This window comes from Schistocerca nitens, chromosome 7 (genome assembly GCF_023898315.1).
Source record: "Schistocerca nitens isolate TAMUIC-IGC-003100 chromosome 7, iqSchNite1.1, whole genome shotgun sequence".
Lineage (NCBI taxonomy): Eukaryota > Metazoa > Arthropoda > Insecta > Orthoptera > Acrididae > Schistocerca > Schistocerca nitens.
This window is the reverse complement of record NC_064620.1, coordinates 580,388,117-580,407,599: the sequence shown is the minus strand read 5'-3', so window position 1 is coordinate 580,407,599 and position 19,483 is coordinate 580,388,117. Positions and strand designations below refer to the sequence as shown.

The 19,483-nt window shown below is 44.1% G+C and overlaps 1 protein-coding gene across 1 annotated transcript in view; it reads right to left on the bottom strand.

Moving 5' to 3' along the window:
- Nucleotides 1–5,798, bottom strand: part of LOC126195757 (E3 ubiquitin-protein ligase MARCHF2-like) — a 44,213-nt gene extending 38,415 nt beyond the window's left edge. Inside the window, exons 1-2 of the mRNA XM_049934385.1 lie at nt 5,770–5,798; nt 3,570–3,710 (exon numbers count right to left, since the gene is read on the bottom strand). Of these exons, the coding sequence (XP_049790342.1) occupies nt 3,570–3,710; nt 5,770–5,798 (170 nt within the window). The remainder of the gene's footprint in view (nt 1–3,569; nt 3,711–5,769) is intronic.
- Nucleotides 5,799–19,483: the final 13,685 nt, after the last annotated feature.

The window sequence follows — 19,483 nt, the reverse complement described above, 5'->3', positions numbered from 1 at the left end:
GGTTCGACTCATGCAAATTATCCATTCAGACCACCGTAATGAACTTTCACATGGCGACAAGACGACGACGAGTAAGGTAAGTCGTCTCCTTTGCATTGACAAGTAGTTTTGTAACGCTTTTCTTTCGTCTTTACAGTATGGGCCAACGTAAACATACTCATAACGCCCGCCACCAGAGTCGCATGATCGATTTACGATCGCACGCTCGGAATGTATCGTTTGGACCCCTCGACTTCGATAGGCAATCATTTTTTTTTTTTATAGAGGTGGAGCCCCTCCACGCCCACACCGGCATGATGGCCAACACAAAAGGTCTACTGCCATCTCTGCATAAGGGTTAGTATTCACTAAAGTGAGGTGTCGCAGGATGTGGGTACTGCGATGTTTGCGTACGTCTGGTTAGGATTAACCATTAATACGCGCTCATCTGGAGATAGATTGGTCGAAATCTGACGAAGGGTAGCGGTTTGAAGGGCAGAGGAAAAAAAGTGCCAAAGCAAGAGCTAAGGGAAAAAAACCTCTGCAATAATTCTTGGGAAGTACCCATTTTAAATACGTAGGGGAAGTGCTGGAACCGACAGGAAGGGAGAAAATCACGCAGAACACCAGGTTACTGAAGAGAGCCTTATACAAAACAGGATATCTACAACAAAAAATGTCTGTTTGCCTCCATAAAGATTCGTCACTACAATACTGTAATCAAACCTGAGGTGCTATTGTAAGTAGGCTGTTTAGGTTTTTTTATTGGTAACGCCACCTCTGTATGAAAATCACTGGCTGTGCTGTGTGCAGTCTGTGGCTGCTTTGCATTGTTGTAATACTCGCCATTGTAGTGTTAGACAGCTGGCTGTGAACAGCGCGTAGCGTTGGGCAGTTGGAGGTGAGCCGCCAGCAGTGGTGGATGTGGGAAGAGAGATGGCGGAGTTTTGTAATTTGTCATGAACTGCTATATATATGATGATATCAAGGTAAATACATTCTTTGTTCTCTATTAATATCTTTCATTTGCTAACTATCCCTATCAGTAGTTAGTGCCTTCCATAGTTTGAATCTTTTATTTAGCTGGCAGTTGTGGCGCTCGCTGTATTGCAGTAGCTTGAGCAGCGAAGATTTTTGTGAGGTAAGTGATTTGTGAAAGGTATAGTTTAATGTTAGTCAGGGCCATTCTTTTGTAGGGAATTTTGAAAGTCAGATTGCGTTGCGCTAAAAAATATTGTGTGTCAGGTTAAGCACAGTCGTGTAAAATTTGTTTAAAGGGGACGTTTCATCAGTCATGTAAAATTATCAAAAGGGGACGTTTCACTATACGCCCACGAGACACTAACGCTACACACCAAGTGCGACCTAGAGAAGATCCTCAGAGAGGAAAGAAAAATTAGCAGGAAAATTATTCGACCAAAACTCACAGACGAAGGACACAGGCTTCACTCCAGAGACACGGCAGAGAAGTCGTCCAAGGACATCAGAAAAAGGCTACTAAAATTCTACGGCCCTATCAGTAGACTCCCACAGACCAGACTGACCAAGAGAATACGCAGGCAGATAGAGGCTCAAAAGTAACTACACCTTAGATGGCACAAGTCAAAATTGAGCTGGAAAAAGCACAGGTAGATTCAGCGGACATCACAGACAAAAGCGTCTGTAGACACAAAATACACAAGTGGAAAATAATCTCAGAGAAAACAGCCAGAGACCAAAGTGGACCGAAGAAAGGAAAAGGGCCTTTAGCGAACGAATGAAAGAGTACTAGAAGAACAAGTAGTCATAAACGCTTCGCGTGGTCTGATAAAGGCCTGTAACGTGTGTAATAATAACATATGCCACGTTTCTTGCAGTGACCATTTTCGCAGCAGCTGTTTATAAATTGCAGTTGTTTAAAAAGAATGTCTTTTTCGCATGCTGCACATCGAAATTTTTATTGTTATTTGTGCATCCAGACGCGTTTCGCCTTTTTTACAAGGCATCTTCAGTGGGTGTCCTGAAACAGTACATGATTTGTCCATTTTTACACATAGGTTATGGTTTCACATCTAGGTTATAGATTTAAAAACGGTTCCTTAACGTTTTTTATGAAATGTAAAGGTACTTACAGGTAACGTCTAATTCATTGCATCAAAGCAAACTTCTTTTTCTCATCTGGCAACCAGGTGGACATGTTACAGTTCACTTTCAGTTCACTGTTTACGTTACACATCACTGTAACTGCCATTTTTTTAATAGAGAGTTTCATTTGTTTTTCTAACTGTTACCAACAGTCTCAGTTTTCTACGTTCAACTGTTTTGTGAATGTGTGTGTGTGCGTGTGTGTGTGTGTGTGTGTGTGTGTGTGTGTGTTAGAGAGGGAGAGAGATTTCTTATTTTTTATAGTAAAATAAAAATTATTTATTTTATTTTTATTACTATTTATTATTCATTTATTTATTCTTAATAACAATTATTATTGTTATTACATTTTCCTGTATATACTTATAAGAGGAATCAGATGTGTAAAATAGTAATAAAAATAAAATAAATAATTTTAATGTTATCATAAAAAATAAGAAATCTCTCTCCCTCTATGACACACACACACAGACACACACACACACACACACACACACACACACACACACACACATACACACACACACACATTCACAAAATAGTTGAATGTAGAAAACTGAGACTGTTGGTAACAGTTAGAAAAACAAATGAAACTCTCTATTAAAAAAATGGCAGTTACAGTGATGTGTAACGTAAACAGTGAACTGTAATATGTCCACCTGGTTGCCAGATGAGAAAAAGCAGTTTGCTTAAATGCAATGAATTAGATGTTACCTGTAAGTACCTTTACATTTCATAAAAGAAACGTTAAGGAACTGTTTTTAAATCTATAACCTAGATGTGGAACCATATCCTATGTGTAAGAAGGGACAAATCATGTAATATTTCAGGACACCCACTGAAGATGCCTTGTAAAAAAAAGCGAAGCGCGTCTGGGTGCATAAATAAAAATAAAAATTTCGATGTGCAGCATGCAAAAAAGGCATTTTTTTTGAAACAACTGCAATTTGTATACAGCAGCCGCGATAATGGCCACTGCAACAAACATGACATGTATTATTATTACACACGTTACAGGCCTTTATTAGACCAAGCAAAGCATTTATGACTATTGTTCTTATAGTACTCTTTCATTCGTTCGCTAAAGGCCCTTTTCCTTTCTTCGGTCCACTTTGGTCTCTGGGCTTTAGGTGCTGTCTTCTCTGACATTTTTTTTAAACAATTGCAATTTATAAAATATGTGATTGATTGTAATAGTTATAATTACAACTAGTTTTCCCCCGATATAATAACTTCTCAAAATCAAAATTATTTGTGTTATTTGTGTTTCAAAATATCGGCAACAATATGACGTTCTAGAAGCCATGTCCCTCACATCGTTAACTATGCCACTGATGGAAGCCGACAGCTACTATCGCAATGTCCCCCTGTCCTATATGCTGTAATTTCGCAAGCACCACGCGGTCCGACAGTGTCCACAGGCTGATAGCAAACACCTGTGGCAGGGGCGGGCGACGCGAGCCTACCTGGAGTGCTGGCTGAGCCAGCGCTCGAGACAGGAGAGGTGGACCATGCCCATGGAGCCGCGGCACTTGCAGGGCGACACCAGGGGCTCCCCGTTGTCGCCCATGAGGCAGATGCGGCAGCTGCGAGACAGCTCCCCGCTGCTGCAGGTCAGCGCCGGCGCGCCGCGACTCGCGTCCTCCGCCTCCGCCGCCCCCGGCGCCGGCACCTCCGCCTCCGCCCCCAGAGCCGGCGCCGCCCCCGGCTCCTCCTCCGCCGGCGGCTGCTGCTGCTGCTCCTCCTCCGTCACGTCCGCCCTCTCCGGCAGCGACAGCATTGCTCCACCCTCTCACCTCACTCTACTCCAATTTCGAATTTTCCGAGAAGACGATGCGCTTCGTTGTTTACTTGCAAGTACTACAGACCACGGCAATTTTTATTCCCATTCACTTCCTTATTACGATTTCAATTTCCAACCCCGATTCCGTAGATTTCGCTAATATCATTCCGAAAAGGTGAATTCGTCTGCTTCGAGTCGCAGATGTAACCGCTGCTCTTTACTCCGTGCTGGTCGGGCAGAGACAAAGATACTTTTGCAATCGCTTAGCAATCTCCGTGCGACTTCTGTGGCTATTTCCCGCTTTCGGTTAACAGACATTACGTCTTCAGGTTTGCAGCGGAGCAACCGATATTATGTTTTTATACAACAGGTTGACACCAAGGAATCCGTTTAGTGTCGAGGCAGTGGACATACATTATTCTTCCTCTACTGCATATTGGCACCTTTGATAAATTGTAGAAATGACATCATGTAACATCGTAAGCTGCTGTCTAGTTTCTTCATTAATGTGCACCGATTTTCGATCAGGCACCATTATCTAGCAAAGCTTTTTATTCACAGCAGCATTTACATATAAACCTAAAAAAATGCAATTTCAAAAACATCCATGCATCTATCCCCTGCATGACCAAACTTTATTTATAAATGTATTTTCCTCAATGAATTTTTTTAGGTGTTTAAGTAACTGTTGTTGTCAATAGAAATTGTGCTAGATAATGATGCTTGATGGGGACTGGTCGCACATTAAAGAATAAATTGAACGGCAACTTACAGTGTTACAAGACTTCATTTCTGTACTAACATATACATTAGACCACCGCTAGCAGCAGTGTCATAGGTGAGGCATTGTTCCTGGATAACATGTACGTCTACCTGTACTGCACAAACCAAGCAGAGGAGCACACTTACAAGGCAAGTGCGTGACCTCGAACACTCAGAACGACATGAAAATCTGCTTTGAATGTAAGCTGCTCGTCTCAAATCAATGGCACGAGCCATTCGTATGCAGACCTGTGCGTCTCACCGCGAGAGACAGTTAAATGATAATTTATTCCAGGTAAAAGTGAGGAACTTCGGTAACGCGAAGAAACAAAATATCGGTATAATAGGACCAAAACACACTGACGACAAGGAAATTTCGCCAACCTTTAGATGTGTACTTCGTTAGCTAATAGCATGGAAAGGATTGTTGCGTCTGTAAGGCAACAATACGAAACATCACAGATAAAGTTACACCACCGTAATTTCATCATCAGACGTTACCAAAGTGAAAAACACATTCAACTCTCTGCCCCGTTGTGCAACCTACGTTAAATATACTTGGCTAAAGGCAAGCTATGACACTGACATACCAGTTTCACCATTCTAAAATATAGTTAAGTGTGGCGTCTGATATTAGACTGCTTGAATGAAGGTATGATTTTGTTAGTGAAAAATGGCTGCAGATGAATGCGTACTCTGTTCCATTCCACTTTGCTTTGACCGCTTCGTTGAGTCTACGACCAGCCTTGTGAAGACTCAGTAGCTGTGCAACATTATCGGGTCAGTAGAAAAAGTTTGTTGTTCAAATAGCATAATTATTTCAAACAAAATATGGCAACAAGTGAGGACAGTGAAAAAAAAAATTTTTTTTCCTCTTTATCGATACCTTGTTTCTTCACGTTACCAAAGTTCCTGTGTTAAACCTTGAGTAGATGCTGTTTCAAATGTGTCTCGCAGGTGTAGTTTTCATTGTGAATTAGATGAGCTATTTGTATTCTAAGCACATTTTGGTGCGGTTCTGAGCATTCGAGGTCACTTACTTCCCTTGTTCGCGTATCATTGTCATTTTCGCCGCTTCTTATTTCGTTCGCCGATATTATGGGAAGTAAAATCGTAATTACCTCTCACTAAAAACTCGAATTTCTCTCATTTTAGCGTAGTGGTCAATTCGTCAGAAGCGTATCATAAAGATGAAGTATTACCTACATTTTATAACTCGTTTTACAACGTGGCCTACTCGAAATTGCGTTTTAATATTCTACATCTACATCAGCATCTACACTCGTCAAACCACTGTGAGGTGCGTGGCAGAGGAGACGTCTCTTGCACCAATTATAGGACTTTTTCCGCTCCATTCAAGTATGGAGCACGGCGAGAATTAGTGTTTTGAGTGTCTCTGTTTGTGTTGTAATTAATCTAATCTTGTCCTCATAACTGCTATGGGAGCGATATTTAGGGGACTGTAGTATGTTCCTAGAGCCGACTCTTGGTGCTTTGCTAGTAGACTTTATCAGGATAGGTTCCGTCCAGAGTCTGCCAGTTCAACTCTTGCAAGATTTCAGTGATACTCTCCGGCGGGTCAAACAAACCTGTGACCATTGCTGTCCTTCTCTATGTACGTTCAACATCCTCTCGAGCTTACGTGATGTGCCAACGGTCTTGTCGCAATGGTAACACCGGTTCCCCTCAGATCACCGAAGTTATGTGCTGTGAGGCATGGCTAGCCCTTGGATGGGTGACCGTCCGGTCTGCCGAGCGCTGTTGGCAAGCGGGGAGCACTCAGCCCTTGTGGGGCAAACTGAGGAGCCACTTGACTGAGAAGTAGCGGCTCCGGTCTCGTAAACTGACAACGGCCGGGAGAGCGGTTTGCTGGCCACACTCCCCTCCACATACGCTTCCAGCGACGCCTAAGGGCTGAGGGTGACTCGGCGGTCGGTCGGTACCGTGGGGGTCTTCCCAGACTTGTTCGTATGGAGTTTAGCTTTTTAGTTTAGAGCCTATGTAATCGTTCCGTTTCATGTCTCTACAAAGCGTTACAGCCAGGTATTTGTATGAACTTCTAGCTTAGGCTATGGTCAACAGGATGCACAAATTAAAAAAAAAAAAGGTATAACATTGTGCGCTCTGTAATAGTGTTATTTTATTTTGCCACCGGTTTTGCTTCTGAACCATCATCAACGGCAGGAAAATTTTCACAGATGCATCACATGTCATACATGCTTTAACATAAGTTATGGTAACTTAGTGATCCCAACTGTTACTCACCGATGTTATATTCATAGGATACTATGTATTTTTTCGTTTTGTGATGTGCATAATTTTACATTTCTGAATATTTAAAGCAAGTTACCAATCTTTACACCACTTTGAACTCTTATCAAGGCCTGACTCAATATTTCTGTAGCGTCTTTCAGACTGTACTGTGGTTAACTGCGTCATCTGCGAAAACTCTGAGGTTACTATTATTATCGTCTGCAAGGTCATTAATATGCAACACGAACACCAAGGGACCCAACACACTACCCTGCGGTACAGCGAGAGTTACTTCTAAATCTGTCGATGACTCTCACCGCAAGATAACTTGCTGCGTCCTCCCCAGGAAGACTCTTCACTCCACTTACAGATTTCTCCTGACACCCCATACGATCACAATTTTGATAAGCGTATCTGCGATGTATGGAAGTGAAATGTGGACAATAAATAGTTTGCACAGGAAGAGAATAGAAGCTTTCGAAATGTGGTGCTACAGAAGAATGCTGAAGATTAGGTGGGTAGATCACATAAATAATGAGGAGGTACTGAAAAGAATTAGGGAGAAGAGAAATTTGTGGCACACCTTGACTAGAAGAAGGAATCGGTTGATAGGACATGTTCTGAGGCATCAAGGGATCACCAATTTAGTATTGGAGGGCAGCGTGGAGGGTAAAAATCGTAGGAGGAGACCTGGGAGTTGAAGAAGCTTGCACAGGATAGAGTAGCATGGAGAGCTGCAATAAACCAATCTCTGGACTGAAGACCACAACAACAACAACATCTGTCATATTAAGTAAAACTCTTTTAGGAAATCGAGAAATACTGCTTCTATCCGACTGCCTTGATCCATGGGTTTCACGTCATCATGTAAGAAAAGTCAGAGACGCATTTCACGAGATCTATGTTTTTCGAAATCCACTGGTTGGCATAGAGGAAGTCGTTCTGTTCTAAATACCTCACTATGTTTAAACTCAGGTTATGTCCTAAGATTCTACAACAAATAGATATCAAGGATACCCAGTTAACCGACACACTAAAATGTACTAGACTTTAACCATCGACCAGAAGCTAACATAGTAATCTGAGCTACTGACCATCCAACAGAGAGCCTACAATTGACTGAAACTACTGACAGGCCGAACTTGGGGATTACACCCCCCGATTATTCTCCACATATACAGAACACGATCCGATCCATCCTTTGCTATAGAGATGTTACATGGGTATCCAACCGTAAATATATTTTGTCATTTCCTCATGAATTTTTTTAAATGCTCTAGGCTCAAAAGAGCTATATTGTACCGCTGGCAGTCCATCCGAGGGGGACGAAATAACAAATAAAAAATGTCGTGTATTTGTGTTATGCATTCTGAAGTTAACAAATTTTCACGCGTAGATTATGTGAGTTTCGTTATATTCTCTTGAAAGTGGTTCAAACACCATTCTATATTTTGTGGCACCACACACTCTCGACATTTACAAAATGTGAGCGAGTTTCATGTGAATAACAAAATTCTCATGTGAAACTGTTCTACTGAAGAACTGTCGGCCACTAAAATTTCACCCAAAGAGATCATGAAGAAAAGACGGAAAGCTTGGAAAAGATATTGGCTTCTCATCAGCAGAATACTGGGTGCTACAGGCGGGAAAGACGTCTTAATCAATATAGGCTTCGGGACAGTATGTACTACAAGAATTTTGGTAAAATGAGCAGTTCTCAGAGAAAGTTTATGCGAAAATTGTTGCCATAATTTAAGAGGGCCCATTGAAATTGTCCCTTTCGTACCTTAATTAAAGACTTGGTGACGGTAAAGGATGGCAGGGTACATATTTTGTAGGTTCAAATTGCGTATAACCTGAAAGATCTTGTAGTTCACTGGTGTCGAAAATTAAAGCAACAAACTGCTATTTTCCCGTCCTGTGTCTAATTTACGATATAATCACACGAACTGTCACCTGATGTCGTTAAGATCGTGTTCTGCACGGAAGAAGGCATTCCAGTCAACGGACAACAACGCCAACAATGACATCAGGGCACCTGTCAAATGCCGGCCGCTGTGGCCGAGCGGCTCTAGGCGCTTCGGTCCGGAACCGCGCTCCTGCTGCGGTCGCAGGTTCGAATCCTGCCTCGGACATGGATGTGTGTGATGTCCTTAGGTTAGTTAGGTTTAAGTATTTCTAAGTATAGGGTACTGATGACCTCAGATGAAATTAAATGTCGTGTGGCTAGGGCCTCCCGTCGGGTAGACTGTTCGCCTGGTGCAGATCTTTCGACTTGACGCCACTTCGGCGACCTGCACGTCGATGGGGATGAAATGATGATGATTAGGACAACACAACACCCAGTCCCTGAGCCGAGAAAATCTCCGTACCCAGCCGGGAATCGAACCCGGCCCCTGAGGATTGACATTCCGTCACGCTGACCACTCAGCTACCGGGGGCGGACGACCTCAGATGTTAAGTCCCTTAGTGCTTAGAGCCGTTTGAACCTATCAACCGGACTAGTTTTTGCCGGGAAGTCGCATAACCACAATCGCTCACTGACGGAGCAGTATGGCACAGAGAAGACGCCTACCAGATTCTCTGTAGTGAAGGGCCGTAGGAAGAATGGAAGCGAGACAGTCGCAGACTGATGTGGCTTGATGGCTTAATGTGAATCACTCTGTTGTTTCTGGGATGTTGTGACTGTTTATAAAAACCGAAACTGTATCCCGGAGACCAGGACAGGGCCGACCAAGTGTGACATCAGAAAGAGCGAACCGTTATTTGGCTGTAAGGGCACGACGGTATCGCCTTACTGCTGCACTGCAACTGTCATCTGACCTCGCAGCATCCCCTGGAAGTGTTGAGTCGGGGCAAACGGTGTACACAAGGCTTCAGCAGAGTGGCCCTCATTGTTCGAGACCCGCTCTCTTTGTTTACCTCAGACGCGCCTTCGCGGAAGGGACCGTCTCGACTGGAATCGTCAGCATGCCACCTGGACGGTTGAACGGTGGACCAATGTTCTTATCACAGATGAGCCCCGATTTTGTCTGGAAAGTTATTCTCCACTGATTCGCATCTGGAGGGCACGCGGAACACGATTTCGGGACCCAAACATTGTGGAAAGAGACCGATATCTAAGAGGATCCCTAATGGTGTGTGCAGGGATTACGTTGACCACTCGAACACCTCTTCATGAAACTGTACGGGTGAATTAGCAAGATTTAATTTTTGTCAGGTACAGTGAAGAGATCTGGGGATCTCATGCACAGTTGTGATGAGGTGCCGTGGGCCCAAGCTTCGTGATGATGGATGATAATGCTCGACCTAGAGCACGTCTGGGATGCACAAGGGAGACGGGTTGCATCTCGTCAGCATGCACCAACCACTCTCCAAAAGCTGCGCGCAGCTCTGTAGGAAGAATGGTGTTAGTGACTGACATGAGATTGATGACATCATTCTCAGTACGTACCGTCCTTGTCAGCCCTGTGTTGGTGCAAGAGGTGGTCATATCCCATACTGAGCACATTAACCAGTGTGTGTGCAAATCCGTCAAGTTGGAAAAATACGAAGAACATTTTTGTCTACCGTTATGCATGTTACATTTGATTACATTCTGTATTCTTTACATTGTTTCTACTTTACTACCATCTGTTTATACTGTTTTGTGGCCAAACAGGAGCAACCTTGGGCAGGAGTTTGCATGTGATCATTGTAAAGTTGTTACTACGAGGGCAGTTCAATAAGTAATGCAACACATTTTTTTTCTCGGCCAATTTTGGTTGAAAAAACCGGAAATTTCTTGTGGAATATTTTCAAACATTCCCGCTTCGTCTCGTATAGTTTCATTGACTTCCGACAGGTGGCAGCGCTGTACAGAGCTGTTAAAATGGCGTCTGTAACGGATGTGCGTTGCAAACAACGGGCAGTGATCGAGTTTCTTTTGGCGGAAAACCAGGGCATCTCAGATATTCATAGGCGCTTGCAGAATGTCTACGGTGATCTGGCAGTGGACAAAAGCACGGTGAGTCGTTGGGCAAAGCGTGTGTCATCATCGCCGCAAGGTCAAGCAAGACTGTCTGATCTCCCGCGTGCGGGCCGGCCGTGCACAGCTGTGACTCCTGCAATGGCGGAGCGTGCGAACACACTCGTTCGAGATGATCGACGGATCACCATCAAACAACTCAGTGCTCAACTTGACATCTCTGTTGGTAGTGCTGTCACAATTGTTCACCAGTTGGGATATTCAAAGGTTTGTTCCCGCTGGGTCCCTCGTTGTCTAACCGAACACCATAAAGAGCAAAGGAGAACCATCTGTGCGGAATTGCTTGCTCGTCATATGGCTGAGGGTGACAATTTCTTGTCAAAGATTGTTACAGGCGATGAAACATGGCTTCATCACTTCGAACCTGAAACAAAACGGCAATCAATGGAGTGGCGCCACACCCACTCCCCTACCAAGAAAAAGTTTAAAGCCATACCCTCAGCCGGTAAAGTCATGGTTACAGTCTTCTGGGACGCTGAAGGGGTTATTCTGTTCGATGTCCTTCCCCATGGTCAAACGATCAACTCTGAAGTGTATTGTGCTACTCTTCAGAAATTGAAGAAACGACTTCAGCGTGTTCGTAGGCACAAAAATCTGAACGAACTTCTCCTTCTTCATGACAACGCAAGACCTCACACAAGTCTTCGCACCCGAGAGGAGCTCACAAAACTTCAGTGGACTGTTCTTCCTCATGCACCCTACAGCCCCGATCTCGCACCGTCGGATTTCCATATGTTTGGCCCAATGAAGGACGCAATCCGTGGGAGGCACTACGCGGATGATGAAGAAGTTATTGATGCAGTACGACGTTGGCTCCGACATCGACCAGTGGAATGGTACCGTGCAGGCATACAGGCCCTCATTTCAAGGTGGCGTAAGGCCGTAGCATTGAATGGAGATTACGTTGAAAAATAGTGTTGTGTAGCTAAAAGATTGGGGAATAACCTGGTGTATTTCAATGCTGAATAAAACAACCCCTGTTTCAGAAAAAAAATGTGTTGCATTACTTATTGAACTGCCCTCGTACATTGTATTTAAGTGCTCTTTATTGTTACATTCCAATTACCCGCCTCTTGCTGTGTGCTTAAGGGTATATGGAGGAGCGGTGGAGAGAGGGACGAGTATCGAGGAGGAAATTGTGCCTGTGTGAAGCGGCACAATTGGACTTCCTGCCGCCAGTTCCGGGATACTGGCGGTTTTTAGTGGCCAGTTCAGCTAGAGGTCTCTTGCTATGCCCGGGCTTTGATGCCGCCGCCTCTCGAGTTTGCCGTGGTGGCGTGGCGAAGTGAGCAGCAGTTTGTTGGCGGCCAGCAAGCGATAGGAAAGCAGTGAAAGTGTGGGACATCGAGTGCCGTGGCACGTGCGGCGTGTTGAGTGTCACAACGTCAACGTCAGCGTCAACACTGGGCAGTACGTGGACATCGCCCTTTGTCCATAAGAAGACGGCAGCCGCAGGCGAAGATTGATGGAGATTAGTCATTGTTTCTTGTAGAGAGAGCTGAGTGTTGTGTTTTTATTACCCTACCAAGTTTTACTCATGCATACTAACATTGGGCTGCCTGCCAAAAGCTTTTAAAATTACTAAACTAGTTACTGTGCTGGAACCAAACGTTAAAGTTACCGCCCTATCGCTCATCTCATCTGCTGCTACAAATTTCTGGAATGGCTACTCCTCAACAGGCTGGGCCCACGAATCCTAGAAGTCATCCCACCAGAGCAGGCAGGTTTCAGACTCAATAGCAGCTGCACAGACCAGGTTCTAAGTCTAACGACATATACTGAAGCAGGTTTTCAAAAACAAAAAAAATACTGTGGTAGCTTTCGTAGACCTAACAGCTGCCTATGACACTGTATGGAAGGAAGGACTTCTACACAAACTGATAAAAGTAATCCCCTGCCGTATGACACTGAGACTCATCAGCAATATGCTTTCGGATAGATACTTCCAGGTGATACAGGGTAATGACATAAGCAAACAGAGGTAACTGAACAATGGAGTGCCTCAAGGATCAGTTTTAGCACCAATGCTCTTTAATCTTTACATCTCTGACATGCCTGAAACCATCTCAAGGAAGTTCAGCTATGTTGATGATATGGCCCTAGCTATACAAAGCAAGCAGTTAGAAGACACTGAAAACATCCTCACAACTGACCTAAACAAAATGCTTGAGTGTTTCACCAAATGGAGGCTAATACCAAATCCCACCAAGACTGAAGTCAGCTGTTTTCATTTGAACAACAGAATGGCGGGATATGAGCTGAAGGTTCATATGAATAACAGTCAACTGCGATATCAGCCATATCCAAAGTACCTGGGGATCACTCTATGTAGGACATTATCCTTCAAAAGACACCTGGAAAATGTATCCAATAAAATAAGCTCACGGAACAGCCTCATTCAGAGGCTCTGCAGCACTAACTGGGGAGCAGCAGCAGACACACTACGAACCTCTGCACTTGCCTTAGTGTATTCTGCAGCCGAGTACTGTGCACCAGCGTGGTTAATCAGCAAGCATGTAAACAAGGTTGACACCCAGCTCAACGCTGCTATGAGAACCATAACTAGATGCATAAAGACTACCCCACTATATTGGCTTCCAACACTTACTCATATAGCTCCACCCTCCCTGCGAAAACAGGAAGCTTTGATGAAGGAATACACAAAAATAACGAATAACCACCTACTTCCTATCCATGAAGATGTCCCAACTTTGGAAAGAACATGACTCCAAAAATCCCCCTTTAAGACTGGCCCAACAACTGTCAGCTGCCAACTTCAGCATGGATACTAAATGGCACGAGAGGTGGAGTGATAGTGCCTCCCCTGACAACCGTGAACTTATCTGTCCATCAGAGAAACCTAAGGGCTTTGAACTTCCATGACAGCTATGGAAAAGCCTAAACAGAATCGGAACAGGACATGGACTATGTGCACACAATCTACAAAAGTGGGGAAAGCTTCCCAGCCCTAGTTGTGACTGTGGGGCACCTAATCAAACAATACAGCACATTGCCCAGGACCGTGAATTAAGAGCCTACCAGGGTTGTCGGGCTGACTACTTCAACGCCACACCGCCCTTCCTCGAATGGATCGCCAATTTGGAGGTCAGAATTTGAAGACTTGTGTAACGCAAAATACACTCCTGGAAATGGAAAAAAGAACACATTGACACCGGTGTGTCAGACCCACCATACTTGCTCCGGACACTGCGAGAGGGCTGTACAAGCAATGGTCACACGCACGGCACAGCGGACACACCAGGAACCGCGGTGTTGGCCGTCGAATGGCGCTAGCTGCGCAGCATTTGTGTACCGCCGCCGTCAGTGTCAGCCAGTTTGCCGTGGCATACGGAGCTCCATCGCAGTCTTTAACACTGGTAGCATGCCGCGACAGCGTGGACGTGAACCGTATGCGCAGTTGACGGACTTTGAGCGAGGGCGTATAGTGGGCATGCGGGAGGCCGGGTGGACGTACCGCCGAATTGCTCAACACGTGGGGCGTGAGGTCTCCACAGTACATCGATGTTGTCGCCAGTGGTCGGCGGAAGGTGCACGTGCCCGTCGACCTGGGACCGGACCGCAGCGACGCACGGATGCACGCCAAGACCGTAGGATCCTACGCAGTGCCGTAGGGGACCGCACCGCCACTTCCCCGCAAATTAAGGACACTGTTGCTCCTGGGGTATCGGCGAGGACCATTCGCAACCGTCTCCATGAAGCTGGGCTACGGTCCCGCACACCGTTAGGCCGTCTTCCGCTCACGCCCCAACATCGTGCAGCCCGCCTCCAGTGGTGTCGCGACAGGCGTGAATGGAGGGACGAATGGAGACGACACGTCTTCAGCGATGAGAGTCGCTTCTGCCTTGGTGCCAATGATGGTCGTATGCGTGTTTGGCGCCGTGCAGGTGAGCGCCACAATCAAGACTGCATACGACCGAGGCACACAGGGCCAACACCCGACATCATGGTGTGGAGAGCGATCTCCAACACTGGCCGCACACCACTGGTGATCGTCGAGGGGACACTGAATAGTGCACGGTACATCCAAACCGTCATCGAACCCATCGTTCTACCATTCCTAGACCGGCAAAGGAACTTGCTGTTCCAACAGGACAGTGCACGTCCGCATGTATCCCGTGCCACCCAACGTGCTCTAGAAGGTGTAAGTCAACTACCCTGGCCAGCAAGATCTCCGGATCTGTCCCCCATTGAGCATGTTTGGGACTGGATGAAGCGTCGTCTCACGCGGTCTGCACGTCCAGCACGAACGCTGGTCCAGCTGAGGCGCCAGGTGGAAATGGCATGGCAAGCCGTTCCACAGGACTACATCCAGCATCTCTACGATCGTCTCCATGGGAGAATAGCAGCCTGCATTGCTGCGAAAGGTGGATATACACTGTACTAGTGCCGACATTGTGCATGCTCTGTTGCCTGTGTCTATGTGCCTGTGGTTCTGTCAGTGTGATCATGTGATGTATCTGACCCCAGGAATGTGTCAATAAAGTTTCCCCTTCCTGGGACAATGAATTCACGGTGTTCTTATTTCAATTTCCAGGAGTGTATCTGCTGTGATGTTACTTTTTATTGTGTTTATGTATTACATTTTATCTGAATATGTATCCTTTACTTATCTATTTTATAGTGTATTTTATCATATAATTTCATAATGTAATAAGTGTAAACCATGTGTGTAGCGCCATACGCTAAATAATTAAATAAATAACCCGTACCTAGCGATGGGCAGCTGACAGATGTTGTCAGAGTGAAGTTACTGCGCAGGAGATACTGAGAGCAGTGGGGTCAGCCAGTGGCTGTCGTTGCGTTTGCCAACGCGGTGTAACCGCTGTACGTTGTGAAACATATGCAGCACGGCGTCGCTGTGAGGGCATGGGAGATTCATTTCTGCCTTGTGTTTTCTACTCACGTAGAGCTCATGTTTCGGTCACTGTGTACAGCCACAAGTTTCCTGTGATATGCTGTGTTACGGTAGGCAGCTCTGTGTGTTCGTACTGTCCATACTATTAGTGAGTAGGTGGGGGTGATTCTTGGTATTAGAGAGTGGTTTTTGTTTATTTAGTACTCTGTGTTAATCTGATTGTCCGTTTAAAATTACTAGAGGCTGATATTGTGACTACCGTGATTTCCGTTCATTTGTTCTGGAGTGACGCCCACTCGTTCATCACCAGAGTTGAATAAGACCAGTGCGTGAAAATTCTGTATGTCCTTAGATTAATTTTTCTTTATTATTATTTTTGATGTGCTCATTTTAAGCCAGGATTACTTCTGGGCAGATTCAAATGGTTCAAATGGCTCTGAGCACTATGGGACTTAACATCTCAGGTCATCAGTCCCCTAGAACTTAGAACTACTTAAACCTAACTAACCTAAGGACATCACACACGTCCATGCCCGAGGCAGGATTCGAACCTGCGACCGTAGCGGTCGCGCGGTTCCAGAATGAAGCGCCTAGAACCGCTCGGCCACCAGTGGCCGGCTTCTGGGCAGAAAATTGTTTATTTTGATATTAGCTTCCAAACATTCCTGTTGATGATACTTGAGTTTTAAGTGATAATATATGTTTTTTTTTAATAAATGCTATTGTGAAGTAAGCACACGCTTGCACAGTCCCAACCCAAACCCCACTGCACCCAAATCCATGCGCTACACGCTCTACTGATGCTCTAAGTCGTTCGCCGTCTCTCATAGAATTACAATGTGCTCGGTAAGTCTCAAAGTTTTTATTTGTTCTCCCTTCTTTCTACACAGAATCACTGGAAGGATGGTTAGTACTCAGGGACATAACAAGAATGATCATTCGAAAGAAAAAAGTGTAGTGGAAATGGCCTCTAAAATGCATACCTTACGAGCTATGAGTACTTATTCACCTTTGGCACTGTGAAACAAATCTCTTCTGCTGCAAGCTCTTTGTTGCCCATATTTTGAGAGGTGATGGCATGGACCAAAACAAGAGAAGAAGTGTCCAATAAACACTGGCTCTAAACAGCGTACCTTAAGAGATGTGATTACTTGTCCGCCTTTGCTACTGTGAACCACATCTCTTGTACTGACCAACTGCATGTAGCTCTTAAGGTATGCATTTTCACTGGACCTCTTCGCTTCCTGTTACATCCAGGAATACTGACCATTCCTCCTGGGATTCCTTGTATATTTCTTTTGTTTCCTTTGCTGCTTCCTCAGTGTAGAGATTGAATAACATCTGGCATACGTTACAATCCTGTCTCACTCCCTCTTCAAGTACCGTTTACCCTGCTCGTCCGTCAGCTCTTATAACTGCAGTCTGGTTCGTTTACTAGTTGCTACCTTTCACTCTCCGTATTTTTATCGCTCCTGCCTTTAGAATTTCAGTCAGAGTTTTCCAATCAACAAAATCAAAAGGTTGTCTTTCCAAATTTACTAATGCTGTAAACGTTGGTTTGCCTTTACTCAGTCTGTTCTTCAAACAGTCTTGCGGTCAGTATAGCTGCACGAGTGTCTACATTGTTCTAGAATCCAATTAGTTTTCCCCGATGTCGGCTTCTGCCAGGATTTGCGTTCTTCTATTACATTTCGATACAAGTTCCACGAAAGAGTAATTTTCAAATGGTTCAAATGGCTCTGAGCACTACGGGACTTAACATCTATGGTCATCAGTCCCCTAAAACATAGAACTACTTAAACCTAACTAACCTAAGGACATCACACAACACCCAGCCATCACGAGGCAGAGAAAATCCCTGACCCCGCCGGGAATCGAACCCGGGAACCCGGGCGTGGGAAGCGAGAACACTACCGCACGACCACGAGCTGTGGGCTAAGAGTAATTTTGATCTTATACATTCTTTTTCTTTGTAGGCCATATTTTTGCTTTAAGTTTCTCAAATTTCGTAGTTACTTGTTTTATCGATGTTAACCCTTTCGTGGTTGAAGGGACACATACGTCCACTAAAGTGATAAGCAGTTTTGGGAGTTGTGACGTATAAATCTCCTATCTATGTAGTGCAACGATGTAGCGAGACGCTTTCGGACTAGAGAAAAATAATACGGACGACGGGATGGTCATATAGAAGGCTGTGAGCGATCAAATGGTGCGGCGTGTTTTCGTAAGTGCCACAGTGCGTCTGTTTCACAAAAATCAGATCAAATCACCTTCCTCTCCATTTCAAGAATGTCTGAGGTAACTAACTGTGTTTTCTTACACATCAAAGACATTTTTTTGAAACATTACTACACACCTCGGTAATTCAGCTGGTTTGTACATGATTTATATATAATGGGACGTATATGCCCCAGATGACTTCATAGAATGTATAACACATTATTATGTAGTGTTTCAAAGTCAACTTAAAAGGTTATGTTGTAAACTTGTGGGCGATATTTCATGTTTTTGACTGTCAAGAGAGTAAATTTGCTTTGGTAATGATTTGTTATATTTTTTCTGTAATTGTTATGCTGATAAAACGATTTTACAATTAAAAAATTTCAGTCTGAAAATCCTAGGTTCACATGATAACATGGATCCAGTTAGGTTCGTTGGACACATGTGCCTCACTTCACCGAATTTCAAAATGGGGCACTTTAAAAATTTTTTGGTAGTAAAAGTGCATTATTTATCGCAAAGGAGGACAGTTTCTTACCTTTCATTTTTGAAATATATGCAGAATAAATTTTTGCCTGAAAGAGTTAAGCATTTAACAGGATGACCGATCTCAAGTGAATGCTGGGAACTGAGATTTTCGCTGAATCATAAAATCAAAGATGGTGAGTACTTGGTGACTTCGTTCCTATGTGTAATACCTCTATGAATGAAGAAATGGTAGTAAACCCCATTCTTTTTTACTAGAAATATAAAATCTGGAACTGCGTGCAAAAAGGGATACAACAAAATGTAAAGCTCAGATGTCACAATAAATGTAATTAATTTAATTTTAATTTAATTAATTAATTAATAATTAAAGTTCAGATGTGACTCAGCTTGGTGAACTGTCAGCATGCAGAAATGGATAGCTAATTCCGACTACAGGACGGAAGAAGGTCCACGCCTCTTCCTAGTACTAATGCACCAACAACTGTAGCCTGCAGTGGTAGATGTATTGTGACTGCGTGCATAAGACATTAAATACCTAACGAATTTCATGAGTGACGAAAAAATGTATGCTTTACATATTTTACAGTGAGTATAACAGAAAAGACCCGAAAGCCGTCCTGGTATGTACTAAGAGTTTTATATACATAAAAGAGTTTTATATACATAAAACAAACAGTGTGAGACATCAGTAGTCTTTGAGCTATTGTACAAAATAAATATGTTATAACCAAATTATATAAAGGATGAATTCATTAAAAGTATTTACATTCCGTTCATTTTCGCTAAGATGCAATATACCTTGACATTAGCAATTTATATGGCATGGTGTGTTGTATAGGGGCTGAAGATGGCGTTGACGCAACGTCGAAACTAGTAGCCAAATAAATATGAAATCTTAAGTACAGCTGGAGGAGATTCACTTTTAATAAAAATTATACAAGATGGTTCAAATGGCTCTGAGCACTATGGG